The sequence below is a fragment of the Vigna unguiculata genome, chromosome 3 (assembly GCF_037176805.1).
Source record: "Vigna unguiculata cultivar grain cowpea cultivar isolate G323 ecotype 2 chromosome 3, ASM3717680v1, whole genome shotgun sequence".
Lineage (NCBI taxonomy): Eukaryota > Viridiplantae > Streptophyta > Magnoliopsida > Fabales > Fabaceae > Vigna > Vigna unguiculata.
This window is the reverse complement of record NC_140794.1, coordinates 66,576,882-66,595,161: the sequence shown is the minus strand read 5'-3', so window position 1 is coordinate 66,595,161 and position 18,280 is coordinate 66,576,882. Positions and strand designations below refer to the sequence as shown.

Here is an 18,280-nt window from a genome sequence, read left to right as displayed (position 1 = left end):
TTATCTAATTGTTTTCATATATTTGCCAGGAAAGTGAGCAGCGTTGAAAACTCAGCTTGTGAATAGAAAGTGGTCAATGTTGCACACCTTCAATAATAAGTATGATTTTAATTATTTACTGTTGAGCTAAAGAGACAGATAAAAAAGTCTTTGACATTTCTATCAACATCTGGAATTACAATTACTTAAAGAAATATTAAATATTAAATATTTTTATTTTTATAATTTTTTTTAAATAATTAGAATATTTTGATGCTTTGTCTGTTGTTTTCATTTAAAAAGTAGGAAAGATAAGGAAACATGTGGGGAATAAATGCATTGTTTGGGCATCACGGAAAGTGTCTTTGAAATTTATTTATTTATTATATTATTTTGATATTAATGATTGGACTAATCTTTGTGTCCGCGCGTGTCAGAGTGCCCGTAACTATCAAGAAACCAATCAGTGCTCTCTCTATTAATTTACGACATATATATATATATATATATATATATATATATATTATATTTAGACGATATTTTAAATTAACATTTAAATTATAATGTGTAATGATATGAAGAGTTTGAATATCAATATGAAAGAAAATGTCGTTGGATATATAAAAAAAAATTAATACAATTTGATTATGATGATTACGTGTATTTAATTTTAAAATTTGGAAATCATATATGAAAGTTTGAGACAAAACAATGTTTTGATTTTGTGTAAAAAATTAAGAAGTAATATTTAATCTTCTAAAAAATTGCAATGCAGATGATTAAGGTGGCTACCATTTTTAATTAAGGAATCACAGTTTCAAAACATTACGCAGAGTCATTAACATTTAATCAAGCATTATAATATAAAAAATCACAAGAAATAATTAATTTGGGACTTTTAATAGAAGAAAAATTTGACTAGAATTACCGAGTTAGCTTGGTGGCAAAGAAACTTCAAGATCTGAGACTCTTAACAATTTGACCAACGCTTTAAAGTGTGAACTCGTGAACTATATAAGTAGCTAACGGAGTTCAACTTCCCAACCACCATTTGTTTTTTAATTATTTCATTCGTTAATTCCTCTGTTGTTGCTTTCTACGGCTAGTTATCGTCCCGGCTCACAAATTGCTTCAGCTTTTTCTCCAAAAAGGTTCATTTCTTTTTCTCTATAATTCAGTAAACTGATGGAAAACCAAAAATGGTTATATGCTGAAATATGTCTGAACTTTAAACAAGTGTGAACTTAAAAGTTTGACATTGAACCATCATCTTCTTCGCAAGAAACCAGGAAACAAGAAAAAAGATAACGAGCATGAAGGAAGTCACTGTGTGCTGTGTGTTTTGTGTTTCTCACTTGAATTAATGCATTTTCTGCAGCTGTTTTAGGCTTACAATCATTGGCAGAGAGGCTTGTAAGAAAAAGGAGTCTTTTTCTGTTGAAATGGAAGGGGATAACAGTTTGAACGAAGTTACTAACAACAATCAAGAATCAAAGTCCAGGAAGTCTAAAGATGAACCCGTCAAAACAGTACCCTTATACAAGCTTTTCTCTTTTGCCGATTCTTTGGATCACTTGTTGATGTTGGTGGGCACTGTGGGCGCTGTGGGGAATGGAATCTCCATGCCCTTGATGACTTTGATATTCGGAAGCATGATCAATGCATTTGGAGGATCCAGTACCACGGCCGAAGTTGTTGATGAAGTTTCCAAGGTATTTTCTCATTGACCCATTTTACTATTACTACTACTACTCCATATTTGGGAAACAGTATCCTTAAAAGTTAACAATTTGGGAAACAATTCAGGTGTCTCTGAAATTTGTATACTTGGCTGTGGGTACCTTTGCTGCATCACTTTTGCGTAAGTACATCGGATTATACACTCTTATGATCTAACCAGTTAGATTGTCACAATTTGATCAACCGCTAAAGAAACTTTGTTTTCTATGTACCAGAGTTGGCATGCTGGATGATCACTGGAGAGAGACAAGCTGCAAGAATTAGAGGGTTATACCTTCAAACAATTCTGAGGCAAGATGTGACCTTCTTTGATAAAGAGACCAACACCGGAGAGGTTATTGGAAGGATGTCAGGTGACACTGTTCTAATTCAAGATGCCATGGGTGAGAAGGTATTAAAGAACCGTCCTTTTCTTATTAGCTACAAAAAAACAGAAACAAAAGAGTTTTAGTTTAAGGTTATTTAATTGCTTCTCTACCATTTGATACCAGGTGGGACAGTTTATTCAGTTAATGGCAACTTTCATTGGAGGATTTGTTGTGGCGTTCATCAAGGGGTGGCTTCTAACTGTTGTCATGCTGTCTTGTATTCCCCTTCTTGTCTTGTCCGGGGCTCTGATGAGCCTGGTTATTACAAAAGCGTCATCCAGGGGACAAACTGCTTATTCCAAAGCTTCAAGTGTTGTGGAGCAGACAATTGGCTCTATCCGAACTGTAGGCACACAGGCTAACACAAACTCTTCATTTTTCCTTTTTGTTATTGTGCTGATATATAAATCAACTTTTTCTCTCTAATGCAGGTTGCATCATTCACTGGGGAGAAGCTAGCAATAGCTAAATACAATCAGTCCTTAATCAAGGCTTACATCAATGGAGTGCAGGAGGCAGTAGCTTCTGGTTTGGGTTTTGGTATGCTATACTTTGTCTTTATCTGCAGCTATGCTTTGGGCATTTGGTTTGGCGCGAAAATGATCATCGAGAAAGGATACACAGGAGGAGAGGTTGTGACAGTTATATTTGCTGTATTGACTGGCTCCATGTAAGTTCTGTGTTTCTTTTGGTTTCTACAGATCTATAATTTCAAAAACTTGATTCTCTCTCTCTCTCTCTCTCTGTCCAAGAACTCCGAGGATTAGACTTACAATATGTATTTCTTGCTAACTATATTTCGATTCCCAGGTCTCTAGGGCAGGCATCTCCAAGCTTGAGTGCTTTTGCTGCAGGAAAAGCTGCAGCCTTTAAGATGTTTGAAACAATTGAAAGGAAGCCATTAATTGATGCCTATGACACTAATGGTCGGAAGCTTGAAGACATTCGTGGCGACATAGAGCTTAGGGAAGTCTGCTTTAGTTATCCTACAAGACCTGATGAACTGATATTCAATGGATTTTCGCTTTCAATACCGAGTGGCACTACTGCAGCTTTGGTGGGACAAAGTGGGAGTGGGAAATCCACAGTTGTTAGTTTGATAGAGAGATTTTATGATCCACATTCTGGTGCAGTACTTATTGATGGTATCAATCTCAAAGAATTTCAACTGAAATGGATCAGACAGAAAATTGGCCTGGTCAGCCAGGAACCAGTTCTCTTTACTTGTAGCATTAAAGAGAATATTGCCTATGGCAAGGATGGAGCAACCGATGAAGAAATCAGAGCTGCGGCAGAGCTTGCTAATGCTGCCAAATTTATAGACAAACTACCTCAGGTGAGTTCTCAAACCTCATTTAGATGTAGAAACTGGATTTCTTACTTCTATCTTTATTAGAAAGGGTCAATAATTTTATATGATATATGAATTTAGGGACTAGATACAATGGTTGGTGAGCATGGAACTCAGCTCTCTGGGGGTCAAAAGCAGAGAGTGGCCATAGCAAGAGCTATTTTGAAAGATCCTAGAATCCTACTTCTGGATGAAGCTACAAGTGCCCTTGATGCTGAATCTGAAAGAATTGTTCAAGAGGCATTGGACAGAATAATGATAAACAGAACAACTGTCATTGTTGCCCACCGTTTGAGTACTATAAGGAATGCCGATACCATTGCTGTTATTCATCAAGGAAAAATAGTTGAAAGAGGTAAACATATATAATACAGTAATAGAAATCTATGTTTTACATTTGTCAGGAGGGTCATAAAAATTTAAAACCTGTTGTTTATATTCCTCATTGCATGACTATAATATAAGTGAAATTTGATCAGGTTCACACGATGAGCTCACCAAGGATCCCGAAGGAGCCTATAGCCAGCTGATCAGACTACAAGAAATTAAGAAGTCAGAACAGAACGCAGAAGACAGAGAAAAACAAGAGAGTATATCGCATTCTGGAAGACATTCAAGCAAAAGGTCTTCTTTGTTACGATCTATAAGCCTAGAGGGAGTTGGAAACAGTGGTCGTCGTTCACTCTCAGCATCATTTGGTTTGCCTACATCTGCTGGCTTCATAGAACCCGTGGGTGAGGGGCCTGAAGATCATCCTACAACATCTCCTTCACCACCAGAAGTGCCTCTTCGTCGCCTGGGTTACCTAAACAAGCCAGAGTTTCCAGTGTTACTGATGGGGACTGTAGCTGCAGTGATAGCTGGAGCAATATTACCTGTTTTTGGACTGTTACTCTCCAAAATGATCGACATTTTCTATGAGCCACATGATGAACTTCGTAAAAACTCAAAAATTTGGGCATTAGTATTTGTGGCGGTTGGTGTGTTATCACTCCTGGTTTATCCGGCTAGATTCTACCTTTTTGGTGTTGCTGGTGGTAAGTTGATCCAGAGGATCCGGAGAGCATGTTTTGAGAAAGTAGTTCACATGGAGGTAAGTTGGTTTGATGAAGCTGAGAATTCGAGTGGAGCAATTGGAGCAAGGCTCTCAACTGATGCAGCTTCCGTTAGAGCATTGGTTGGGGATGCACTTGGTTTGCTGGTTCAGAATATTGCCTCAGCAATAACTGGATTGGTAATTGCCTTTGAATCAAGCTGGCAGCTTGCTCTTATAATCCTTGCTATGGTGCCTCTACTTGGACTAAACGGATTTCTGCAAGTCAAGTTCTTGAAAGGATTCAGTGCAGATGCAAAGGTTTGTTCCTCACTTCTACTACGCTAAAATTTTGAACAAGTTATATCAAAATATGTGTTCTGAGTTGAAGTGATAGTTTATGAATATATATGTAAATACATTTCTTTAAACATTTTTGGCATTACATTAATAGAACTGGAAAAAATATACTTTGTGTCAGAGCATGGATCAACAATGTTTCAAGCATATATGCTCAGTATGCATTTTTGAGTTAGCTATATGTTATGAATATTGATTTTCTTTATGTCCACAGAGATTGTATGAGGAAGCAAGTCAAGTGGCGAATGATGCTGTGGGGAGTATAAGAACAGTTGCTTCTTTCTGTGCTGAAGAGAAGGTGATGGAGTTATACCGGGGAAAATGTGAAGGACCAATCAAGACGGGCATAAGGCAAGGGATAATCAGTGGAGTTAGCTTTGGAATATCATTCTTTGTGCTGTATGCAGTTTATGCAGCAAGTTTTTATGCCGGAGCTCGACTGGTAGACGGTGGCAAAACATCATTTACAGATGTTTTCCGGGTAAGTGTCTCTCTTAACTAACATGTTAGCACCATTACTGCCAAGTGATTAATCACCAAGATTACCCGACAGGTTGGCTTTTTCTGGTATTGATGATTTTATCTCCAATTTGCAGGTCTTTTTTGCTCTCAGTTTTGCAGCTATAGGAATCTCTCAATCTGGCTCTTTGGTCCCTGATTCAGCCAAAGCAAAAACTGCTGCTGCTTCCATATTTGCCATTATTGACCGTAAGTCACAAATAGACTCAAGTGATGACTCTGGAATAACATTGGAAGAAGTGAAGGGAGAGATTGAGCTTAAGCATGTCAGTTTCAAGTATCCTACAAGACCCGATATTCAAATATTCAGAGATCTTAGCCTGACCATTCATAGCGGCAAGGTAAACTTCTAATTTTAAACATCTTGTCTTCTTCACCACTCTAAATTGTTCTTCCCAAACTGATAGATTGATTGAATGTGCTGATAAAATAAACAGACAGTTGCACTGGTTGGAGAAAGTGGAAGTGGAAAATCAACAGTGATCTCATTGTTACAAAGATTCTACGATCCAGACTCAGGTCACATTACACTGGATGGAAAAGAAATCCAAAGCATGCAAGTTAAATGGCTGAGACAGCAGATGGGTCTGGTGAGCCAAGAGCCTGTGCTGTTTAATGACACCATTCGAGCCAATATTGCATATGGCAAAGGAGACGCAACTGAGACAGAGATTATAGCTGCAGCAGAATTGGCAAACGCTCACAAGTTCATTAGTAGTTTGCAGAAGGTAAATTACAGTGTTCTATTGACTCTCTGTAGTATCTTAAAACTTCTGAATTGGTGAAAGTTATGTTGACAGCATATACTATAAATGCAGGGTTATGACACGGTGGTTGGTGAGAGAGGAGTTCAGTTATCTGGGGGACAGAAGCAGCGAGTGGCAATAGCACGAGCTATAGTAAAGAATCCAAAAATATTGCTGCTAGATGAAGCCACAAGTGCACTTGATGCTGAGTCTGAGAAAGTGGTTCAGGATGCGCTTGACCGTGTCATGGTGGACCGAACCACCATAATAGTGGCTCATAGGTTATCCACTATTAAGGGTGCTGATTTAATCGCTGTAGTTAAGAATGGGGTGATAGCAGAGAAGGGAAAGCATGAAGCATTACTGAAGAAGGGTGGTGACTATGCTTCTTTAGTTGCATTGCACACAAATGCTTCTACATCTTAGTCCCCTTTCAACTTACTTCGTTCCAACCAAATTTTTGTCCTACTCTCTCATGCCTTTAGTTATATGTCATATAATATGTAAGATAATATTCTTTCTTCAAAAAAGTAGTGGAAGAATATGTTTATTTCCTTTTTTTTATCTCTTTTTGTTCAGAATTTGTTCTTGTAAGTCGTGTGCTTGATAAAAAGTTGATGTGTTCGAACTCTTTGTAAGTCGTACCAATTTCCCTCTTTTGCGAACTGGTTCCTCGTTGGGTTTCGGAATGTTCATTTTTCGTTCATGGAGTTCTTGAAGATTCAAACATTACGAGGAATATTAAAATCCTTCGGTACCAGAAATTCAAGCACATACTAGTTGACATATTTAAAAAATTATTCTCCTTAACATTCACCTACGAAACCCTAATAAATGTCAAACGAAAATTAATACTTATATATGAGAACACAAATATTCTTAACAATCTAAACAAAAATTGACGCAAGAAAATTCTAATCCAACCAAGATCATTAGAGAAACTAATATAAAGAAATATAGATAAGTGTAATTCGTATTTTCTTTAAATAAAATATAAAATATAAAATATCTAATTTTAAATAATATAATTACGTTTCCAAAGTTACAAAATTTTAATTTCTTTTAGAATTCGTTATTCATGTAACAGATCTTATCATAAAACATCCCTTTAAAAAAGTTTTCTTATTTTAATTCAAAACACGTCTCCTTCTTCCTGCACCCCTAATTTTTCTGTCTGCATTCCCATAAAATTTAAAATTTTCATTTTACCCTTATTCCCCTTATGCTAAAAAAAGCTTAAAATGGGGAAGAAGATGATGAGAATGGGAAAGAAGATGTTTGAGGTACTTAAAAAGAAGTTTGAGAACGAAAAAAATAGAAAAAATAAAATGGTTTCGGGATAGGAAGGGAAGATTAGATGACGAAGGAATCCCAGAAGTTCTGATTTTTGGTTTACATTCCCAAATACCTAATTCGAAGATTTGGAATTGCGGAACATCTGATGGGAAAATAAAATAAAAAAATTATGTTTTGAAATTAACTTTTGTATTTGGAAAATGTCTTCCAGGACATCTAATCCAAACTGTTAAAAAAGAATTTTCGGAACAACTATTCTATTTTTGTATTTAAAAATAATTTTTGATTTTCTTTTTACATCTGGCACCGAATTTTTTTGGAATACATTTTTTTGAATTGGAAATACTTATGAAAATTGAATAAAAAAAATATTAAAGATAACCATGTCTTGACTCATTCTTGATTTATTATTCTTAATTTATCACACCATAGCATTAAAAACAAAAAAAAAATAAAATAAATAATTGAAAAGCAATTAAATAATAAATTAAAAGTAGATAAAAAGAATATATCAAAATATTAGTATCCTTTTGAGAATTCAGCCGGCAAGATGTAGGAAGAAAAATACTAACAGATACACTTAATGATTGTTTTATAGAAAAATTATAATTTGACTTTTATCTTTTATATTTTTATGTGTAATATAAGTTTAGTATGAACCATTAATTTAAAAAAAATATATAAATGATCCAACCTGATCCATGTCAAAAAAAAAAAAAATGAGAGTATTTTTGTAGTCTTTTAATATCAGGATCATTATACTTTCTCAAAGGACGTGAATCATTGTATTGCTGAATTCATATGGAAAACACAAATATAACTTTAATGGGATGCAAATGGAGGAGATGAAATAACTTCGGTTGCAGTTATTTATCATTTGAGTTAATTAAGCTTTAATTGTTTGAAATTAAAATTTTGATTAATTTATAAAATTTTAATTAAATTTTTATAATCTATTAAATAAATAAGTTTTTGTATTTATCATATTTTTCACATATGGTTTATTTTGTATTTGATCTAACTGACAATGTCATTGAAAATTACTAATAACTCTTTTGAAAACTCCTTTACTAATTCTTCTTTTTTATAAATAAATTATCCACAAGGTTGAGAATTTATTGATTTCGAATCATAAAAAATAAAAAAAAATTATTAAAATTAGTGATAAAAATAATTATGTAAGTGATAATTAAATTATAAAATTACACATAAAAATATAATAACTATTTCAGTCATGTCACATTATCTATTTAACCACAAAAGTCAAATAGTACACACTCAATTAAAAGTTATAATATTTTTAAAATTTAATGAACCATAAAAAATAATAAATTTAAAATTGGTTTAATTATGTCTTTGGTCTCCATTCTCTTAGTAAAATATTAATTTGATTTCTCTATTTTTTTATTTCAATTTGGTCCCTACATTGAGAAATTCAATGCAATCAAGTCCTCTCAGTTAGTGGTACAACAGCTTAGAGGTATTACGTGTTAGTTCCTAATTTTTTGAATTTTTTAAAATTACGTGACAGTGACAGTGTGATGTCACAGTGACAATGTCACATATCACTATTATGCTATTATGCTATTATGCCAAATGTCATTTCCTCATTCTCAATTTTGTTCCTGTATCTTAATTTTTGTCTCAATTTAGTTACAATTTTTGTAAAAATGGAACAATTTTGTTCCTCTCCAAATTGAAATCAAATTTAATTTCTATATAAATGTACACAAATATTTCTATCCAAAATTGATATTTCAAGTAAATATTTTTAACAAAATTAAGTTTATTTAAATTTATATTTTACATTGAACTTTATTTAAAATTATTTTAAAGTTGTTAATAGAAAATGATGCTAATAGAAAAAAAATCATAAATTATATTTGATATTTTATTACATCATACTTTAATATTTTTTTTATTTGAATTATATTTCAAAGAATTGTATATTTTTAAAATGTGTAAAGTTCAATAATTTATATCCAATTGTTTGAGTGAGTTGGTGTAAAAATAACAATTATAGAAATTTTAAAAATAATTTTAACTAGTTTATGTAACAACCGAAGACAAATAAATTTAAAATTTGAAAAATAATTAAGTAAAGTTGGATGTGAAACGCAAATTCAAATAAACTTAGTTATTTTAAAAATATATAATAAAAATATCAATTTAATAAAAATATTTATATAACATTCATATAAAATTAATTTTTGTTTCAATTTGGAGAGGGACAAAATTGCATAACTTTTACAAAAAAATGAGATTAAATTGAAACAAAAATTAAAATTACAGGATCAATTTGAGAACAAGAAATGACACCTAACATGATAGTGACACATGATATTGTCACTGCCAAGTGGTACGACGTCAACGTGACAATTTTTTTAAATTCAAATAAATAAATAAATAGTAAAAAAAATTTGAAAAAAAAATTGAAAAATTTCAAAAAATCCAAAAACTAACACGTGGCACCTCCTTTCACGCTCTTACTATACAATTAGTGGAAATGACTTAATTGCATCAAATTTTCCAAAACATGAATCAAATTAAGATAAAAAAAATAGAGAAATCAAATCGATATTTTGCTACTAAAATGCAAATCAAAACATAATTAAACCTTTAAAATTTAAAGTTCTCATGCAAGTTAAAACTGAATTAAATCTAAATATTTTAAATAATTTGCTTGCAGATAAAGCAAAGACTTTGGTGGATGCAGCTTTTCATCACTTGCTTCTATTTTTTCAAAGAAACCTAATTTATGCATCTAACAATTTAAATTTAAATACACAACACAACTAATTCAAGGTTTGGCTTGATTTTCTTTTCTGTGCGTGGAAATATATGCAACTATCACCTCTTCTTCTCATTCAAACTCCAATAATGGCACTTGTTTGACATTTTACTCATTAAATTATTACTTCACATTATTTTGTCCACAATTTTTAAAAGTCATTCATGTGAATTAAAGAGATGTAGAAAATATTTGTAGAAAGAGTCAAATACAAAGATAAAATAAAATAAAAATAAAGCAAATGTGTTTGAATCAACATTTTTTCTTTTATATAGAAAGACAAATTTATTTGAGTAAACAGAAAACTTAAGTTAATGAACCAAAGCTTAAAATGTGTATTTATATGTTTAATTTTGGATCATCATTTGAAATGTTAGTGACTGAATTAATGAATAATAGTCTTAATTGAAACCATCCACCTGTACATCATCATTTGATTATTATTAAAAAAAAGAAACAAATATGATGTAACTTGTGCAAAATAATTTAAATCTATAAAAAGAATTTATTCCTTTTTCATTTTACAACAAGTGTTTACGAAAATATTCAATTTGCTATTTTATTGTACACCATTAGAGATTTCTTAGAATGAATCACAGAATCTATCAAGGAAAGGAAGAACTAATTACAAGAATATTCTCCACACTTAATTATGTATTTAATCGCTACAGTATCAGGTAATACTAATTTTGATCACCTAAACTAAAAAAAAAAATTGTAGTTTAAAATTGAAAAAAAAATCAAGTCTATATATAAATAATCGATTTGAGTTTATCTCAAATTAGCTTATTTATTGATTTTTATAGTGTTTTTTTTCTTTATTCATCCTTTTTTTTTTAAATTTTGATTTCAATCTTTTGTAAAATGTTTGTATTTAATTGTAATCTTTCTAAAAATTTAAATATTTATTTTTAGTCTTTAATATTCATTGTAAGATAGATGAGTAATATTTATTTTACCAATCTTAAACATATTTTGAAATTACACATAGAATTTAAGTATTACACTAGTGCATTATTTGAAAGATAATTAGTATTATATAATATTAAAAACTAAAAGCAATGATTTTTAATTAAGAAAAAAAAATTAAAGACAAAACAAAAAATTTAATATAGACTAAAACCGTGTTTAAGACAATTTAAAGGGTTAAAATAATTTTTAGATTATTTTTAATTCTATATGTTTAATGCTTATAAATTAAGATTATATTGTATTAAATTTAAAATATTAAAATAAGTTATTTTCATCAAGGGCACTAAAACAAATCTAACTCAACTTTAAAGAATTAAAGTTATATATTCTTTTTCTTCTCAAAGTACAATCTCTTACGTCTGTCTACTTAGCTCACCGGTCCCTTTCAGAGGACAACACAAATGCATGTATAATGTACTATTTAAAATTGGTATTTGACAGTGATTTATATTAAAGAAGATGATAAAAGGTTTTTTAGTCAAAAGGATGATGATTGATGATGAGGCATTTATTTTTTTAAGAAAATAAAATAATCATAGTTTCAACACTACACAAATAATTTGATTCGGTCTATACAGCCAAAATATAATTTGTTCATATAAATTGTTTAACTTGCGGAACAAGAAATTGCTGTTATTTTTATTTCTTTTATCTAACTGGTTGGTTTTAATCTCTTTATTGAAAAATAAAAATAAAAACCCTAATTTTCAAGATAACAATGATTTTGCCCATTTGATAATGTCAGTAAAACTAGATGTGTCACCTATTTTAAGGTCAATTAGGAAAGAGTGTCAGTACTTCTAGAAGTTGGGCAATTAAATTGAAATTTTGATATTGATACAGTAATGAAAATAAACCAATTAAGTAGGAAAAGGAAAAAAAAAATTATAAATTATAATCTTGTTGATTCAAATTTCAAAGTTTTTGAAAATATTTAACTAGTGTTGCTGTAGTGTATGAACTACCAAGTTGGAACTGGTTTTACATTAGTAGGAGCCTTTGTTCCAATTTTCAACTTTTCAGTTGTGCTGCATGTTACCATTCGTACAATTCCTTCAGGTTTTGGTTGAGCAAGTTGTTTACTTCTTCTTTTGGTTTTGAATGCATTATGATCCCACTTTTTGGTATTTATTATACTGTTATTACAGTGATTAGCAACCAGTAGAGAAGTGAGAAAAGTTTTGCATCAAGAAGATGGCAGAGGATACAGACTTGAATGGAGATCCTAAAAGCAAGGAAGAGTCAAAGAAGAAGGAGGCCAAAGATGAACCCGCCAAAACAGTACCCTTATACAAACTTTTCTCATTTGCTGATCCTTTGGATCATTTATTGATGTTTTTGGGGACTGTTGGTGCTTTTGGGAATGGAGTCTCCTTGCCCTTGATGACTCTCATATTCGGAAACATGATCAATGCATTTGGAGGTAACAATAACTCCAAACAAGTCGTTGATGAAGTTTCCAAGGTAATTAATTCCCCATTAGCCCCTTTTACTAATCCCTATTACACTACTTAATGCATTCTCATACTTAATTTCAGGTGTCTCTGAAATTTGTATACTTGGCTGTCGGCACCTTTTTTGCCTCACTTTTGCGTGAGTATGTCATATTATCTGTTAATCTAACTGGTTAGTGTGATTCATTATGACCCGAAATGAAACCTTGTCTGCTATGTACCAGAGTTGACTTGTTGGATGATCACTGGGGAGAGACAAGCCGCAAGAATTAGAGGCTTATACCTTCAAACTATTTTGAGGCAAGATGTCACCTTCTTTGATAAGGAAACAAGAACCGGAGAGGTTGTCGGAAGGATGTCAGGTGATACTGTTCTTATTCAAGAAGCCATGGGTGAAAAGGTGTTAATTTTAACCAACCACCTTATAAGTCTTAAACCATTTGTCGTTTAAGGTAAACTCTGTTTCTTCATTTGCTTTTCCCTACCTATGATTTCAGGTGGGACAGTTCTTGCAGTTCATGGCAACTTTCGTTGGAGGTTTTGTTGTAGCATTCATCAGGGGATGGCTTCTAGCTGTCGTCATGCTATCTAGTATTCCACCTCTTGCTTTCTGTGGTGCTATGGTGGGCCTGGTTATTTCAAAAGCATCATCCAGGGGACAAGAAGCTTATTCTAAAGCAGCAAGTGTAGTGGAGCAGACAATCGGTTCTATCAGAACTGTATGCACCCTGATTAAAAAAGAACCCCTGTTTTTGTTTTTTTGATGTTGTTGAATATATAATTGACTTCAATTTATCCAACACAGGTTGCTTCATTCACTGGGGAGAAGCAAGCTATAGTTAATTATAATCAGTCCTTAATCAAAGCTTACAAGGCTGGACTGCAAGAAGCAGTAGCTTCTGGTTTTGGGTTTGGTGCTCTCTACTTTGTTTTTACCTGCAGTTACGGTTTGGCAATATGGTTTGGTGCAAAAATGATAATAGAGAAAGGATATACAGGAGGACAGGTTGTGACAGTAATGATGGCTGTTTTGACTGGCTCCATGTAAGTTGTGTGTTTTTCTCTTTCTAAAATTGGTTCTTCCCCAATCAGAAGGTATGACAAGGTAATTATACTATCCTATCTAACTAGATTTCCGATCCTAGGTCTCTGGGGCAGGCATCTCCAAGCTTGAGCGCTTTTGCTGCTGGAAAAGCTGCTGCCTATAAGATGTTTGAAACAATTAAGAGGAGGCCAGAAATTGATGCTTATGACGCTACGGGTCAGCAGCTTGATGACGTTCGTGGAGATATAGAGCTTAGGGAGGTTTGCTTTAGTTATCCTACAAGACCAGATGAACTGATATTCAATGGATTTTCTCTTTCAATGCCAAGTGGCACTACGACAGCTTTGGTAGGGGAAAGTGGGAGTGGGAAATCCACAGTTGTTAGTTTGATAGAGAGATTTTATGATCCACAATCAGGTGAAGTTCTTATTGACAGTATCAACCTTAAAGAATTTCAACTGAAGTGGATCAGACAGAAAATAGGCCTAGTTAGCCAGGAACCAGTTCTCTTTACTTGCAGTATTAAAGAGAATATTGCCTATGGCAAGGATGGTGCAACTGATGAGGAAATCAGAGCTGCAGCAGAAGTAGCCAATGCTGCCAAATTTGTAGATAAACTTCCTCAGGTCAACCCTTGCATGTCCTTTTAAATGTAAAATATGCACAGTAATAAACGGTTTGAAATTTCGTTTCCTTTATAAGGATCATCTTTTTCTGCATAGCATTTAGACTTGAGTAAGAAAATTCATATGTTCCTCTAACTTTGGTAATGTTGGATAACTATGAACGCAGGGGCTAGACACAATGGTTGGTGAGCATGGAACTCAACTATCTGGGGGTCAAAAGCAAAGAGTTGCAATAGCAAGAGCAATTTTGAAAGACCCAAGAATCCTACTTCTGGATGAAGCTACTAGTGCCCTTGATGCTGAATCTGAGAAAATTGTGCAGGAGGCATTGGACAGAATAATGATAAACCGAACAACTGTCATTGTAGCCCATCGCTTAAGTACTATAAGGAATGCTGATAGCATTGCTGTTATTCATCATGGAAAAATAGTTGAAAGAGGTAGACATAGATATCTAATTTTTCCATGACTCAATTCTCAAATGCTTATATACTTTAGTCTTATATTTTTCCTTGATCAGGTTCTCATGCTGAGCTCACCCAAGATCCTAATGGAGCCTATAGCCAGCTCATTAGATTGCAAGAAATTAAAGGATCAGAAAAAAATGCTGAAAATGACAGAGACAAGCTAGAAAGTATAGTGCATTCTGGAAGACAATCAAGTCAAAGATCTTTCTTAAAATCTATAAGCCAAAGGTCATCAGGAGTTGGAAGCAGTGGTCATCACTCATTCTCAGCATCACATGGTGTGCCAGTATCAGTTGGCTTCTTGGAACCTGCAAGAGGAGAACCTCAGACACCTCCTTCAACTTCAGCACCGGAAGTGCCATTATATCGCCTGGCTTATTTAAACAAGCCAGAGATTCTAGTCTTACTGGCAGGGACTCTAGCTTCAGTTGTAAATGGAGTTATACTACCCATTATTGCAGTATTTATCTCCAAAATGATAAGTATTTTCTATGAGCCACATGACGAACTTCGTAAGGATTCAAAACTCTGGGCATTGCTATTTGTTGCACTTGGTCTGGTATCATTTACCATGATGCCATGTAGATTCTACCTTTTTGGTGTTGCTGGAGGTAAGTTGATCAAAAGGATTCGGGAAATGTGTTTTGAGAAAGTTGTTCACATGGAAGTAAGCTGGTTTGATGAAACTGAACATTCAAGTGGAGCAATTGGAGCAAGGCTCTCTTCTGATGCAGCTGCTGTTCGAGCTTTGGTTGGAGATGCACTTGGTTTGCTCGTTCAAAATGTTGCTACAGCTGTCGGCAGTTTGGTAATTGCTTTTCAAGCAAGCTGGCAGCTTGCTTTTATAGTGCTTGTTTTAGCACCGCTATTGCTACTAAATGGATACGTGCAATTCAAGTTCATGAAAGGATTCAGCGCAGACGCAAAGGTTTGTTTTTTACCTCCACTAATCTATTAACTTAAAATGTGATTTAGAAAATATCTATGTTTCAACTTCACTGGGATTTGGACCCATTTCTTTGTACTTTTCATTTTCATTTTTGGCACCACACTGAGAAGAGTGAAAAAAATTACTGTATGAAGATCAGAACATGGATCAAAAGTGTGACAACAAGCATGTGCTCTTAATGTGCTTTTGACCTATACTAATATTCTATTTACCTAACAGAAACTGTATGAGGGAGCAAGTCAAGTGGCAAATGATGCTGTAGGGAGTATAAGAACAGTTGCTTCTTTTTGTGCTGAAAAGAGGGTGATGGAATTATACCAGGAAAAATGTGAAGGACCAATAAAGGCAGGCATAAGGCGAGGGGTAATAAGTGGACTCAGTTACGGGGTATCATTCTTCATGCTTTACGCTGTTTATGCATTAAGTTTCTATGCTGGAGCTCGTCTAGTAGAGGATGGAAAATCAACATTCTCAGATGTTTTCCGTGTAAGTTGCTCTCCTAACTTGTTTCACCAAGTCAGAATTTGCACCACTTTTGTTCTTGTCATATCAACTACGGCAGGCATTTGTTCACTGAGATAGGATGGTTCTGTGTACAATGTTTAGCTGTTTTTTCTTGAATTAATGTTATTGATTCCTGATTTTCAGGTCTTTTTTGCATTCAGCATGGCAGCTATGGGAATCTCTCAATCTGGCTCTTTGGTACCTGATTCAACTAGCTCAAAAAGTGCTGCCGCTTCTGTATTTGCTATTCTTGATAGAAAGTCGCAAATTGACCCAAGTGATGACTCTGGATTCACATTGGAAGAAGTGAAGGGAGAGATTGAATTTAAAAATGTTAGTTTCAAGTATCCTACCAGACCTGATGTTCAAATATTCAGAGATCTTTGCTTGACTATTCGTAGTGGCAAGGTAACTCTCTGACTGTGCACCCTGTTTGATACACTAGGTTCATTGTTCTTCTTAAACTATTGTACTGATTGACTATAGTGATAAAATAAACAGACGGTTGCACTGGTTGGGGAAAGTGGAAGTGGAAAATCAACAGTGATATCATTATTGCTGAGGTTTTATGATCCAGACTCAGGTCACATCACAGTGGATGGAAAAGAAATCCAAAGCATGCAAGTAAAATGGCTAAGACAGCAGATGGGTCTGGTGAGTCAAGAGCCTGTGCTGTTTAATGACAGCATTCGAGCAAATATTGCATATGGCAAAGGCGGGGATGCAACAGAGGCAGAAGTTATAGGTGCAGCAGAACTGGCAAATGCTCACAACTTCATTAGTGGTTTGCAGGAGGTAAATTACAGTGTCCTATAAACTCACTTCTCTTAAAGACAGCATAGGATGTTATGAAGAATGTATGCATTGTGCAGGGTTATGAGACAATAGTGGGGGAAAGAGGGATTCAACTATCTGGAGGGCAGAAGCAAAGGGTGGCAATTGCACGAGCAATAGTGAAGAATCCAAAAATATTACTACTAGATGAGGCTACCAGTGCCCTTGATGCAGAGTCTGAAAAAGTGGTTCAGGATGCACTAGAGCGTGTTATGGTGAGCCGAACCACAATAGTAGTGGCTCATAGACTATCCACTATAAAGGGTGCGGATTTAATTGCAGTAATTAAAAATGGTGTGATAGCAGAGAAGGGAACACATGAAGCATTACTGAGAAAGGAAGGTGACTACGCTTCCTTAGTTGCATTGCATACAAGTGCTTCTACATGTTAGTGCCCTAACCCTTTACAGTTCCAGGCCGATTGGGTCTCAACAAAATTTTCTTGCTCTCCATGATGTATCAAGTTTACAAGTCACTCTTGTGGCTTTATTTACGTGTACTATGTTGTTTGTGTTTGAATTGTTCCTGGAGTTTTATTGGTTTTCCTAACACATCTGTATTATATTTATTATATTTATATCACTTTTTTTCCATAATAAATATCTTTCACAAATCTGAGTTTTGATGTTAAAAAAAAGTTGATATTTGTTCCTACCGATATACAGAGATATATGAATTTTTTTTTCTCCTATTTTGATTCTTATATTAGGAATTACTGTACTAATTACCCACATGGGTAGAAAACACAATTCTACAAGATTTCATTCCTAAACTATTTAATTTGGAAAGACATAACTTGTATTAACTAATATTAACTATTATTAGCAGCAAGACAACTTTAAAGTACTGAAAAATAGGTTTAAATATTGAATGAGTGTTCCCTTTCGTACCTTACAGACTCGGTTGAAAAGAAATAGTTCTAAACTTTGTAGTAGGAGAACAAAATGTTGAGTTACCTTTTTTCTCAAGTAGTTGGTAAACAAAGTTATCACACTTTTTTGTCTCAAAATATATCCCAAATTAAATTCGCAAGAGAATGCTTTGCCGGTCCACCCGGTTTAATAAAAATTATTTGTTTGTTGACGAACTTTTTACAATACATATGTAACAACATTTTAATAAATGAAAGAAATTGTTTTGATATGATTTAAAAATAGAAGAAAAAAAAGTGTAGGATGTTGAAAAATAAATTTTGTTTTCAAAATATCATATTTCATCTGAAAATACATGATCAACTTGAGGTTTA

At 33.6% G+C, this 18,280-nt stretch overlaps 2 protein-coding genes across 3 annotated transcripts; both read left to right on the top strand.

The window, feature by feature from the left end:
* The first annotated feature begins 891 nt into the window (after window positions 1-891).
* Window positions 892-6,761, top strand: LOC114177645 (ABC transporter B family member 11-like). The gene is made up of 13 exons (XM_028063073.2): window positions 892-1,130; window positions 1,358-1,691; window positions 1,786-1,840; window positions 1,935-2,110; window positions 2,211-2,432; window positions 2,519-2,757; window positions 2,898-3,423; window positions 3,520-3,793; window positions 3,918-4,792; window positions 5,046-5,312; window positions 5,428-5,691; window positions 5,788-6,078; window positions 6,169-6,761. Exons 2-13 carry the CDS (start codon window positions 1,422-1,424, stop codon window positions 6,520-6,522), a joined length of 3,813 nt encoding a protein of 1,270 aa, XP_027918874.2. The 5' UTR covers window positions 892-1,130; window positions 1,358-1,421; the 3' UTR covers window positions 6,523-6,761.
* Window positions 6,762-11,989: 5,228 nt separating this feature from the next.
* On the top strand, window positions 11,990-17,583 carry LOC114177648 (ABC transporter B family member 11-like). 2 transcript variants are annotated; one of them, XM_028063082.2, is made up of 13 exons: window positions 11,990-12,214; window positions 12,304-12,619; window positions 12,694-12,748; window positions 12,834-13,009; window positions 13,107-13,328; window positions 13,415-13,653; window positions 13,755-14,280; window positions 14,447-14,720; window positions 14,801-15,675; window positions 15,916-16,182; window positions 16,345-16,608; window positions 16,702-16,995; window positions 17,073-17,583. In XM_028063082.2, exons 2-13 carry the CDS (start codon window positions 12,350-12,352, stop codon window positions 17,424-17,426), a joined length of 3,816 nt encoding a protein of 1,271 aa, XP_027918883.2. In that variant the 5' UTR covers window positions 11,990-12,214; window positions 12,304-12,349; the 3' UTR covers window positions 17,427-17,583. The 2 variants fall into 2 exon arrangements, with proteins under 2 accessions (XP_027918883.2, XP_085527469.1); XM_085671343.1 differs by lacking the exon at window positions 11,990-12,214 and having other exon boundaries at window positions 12,397-12,619; window positions 12,694-12,752.
* The last annotated feature ends 697 nt before the right edge of the window (window positions 17,584-18,280 follow it).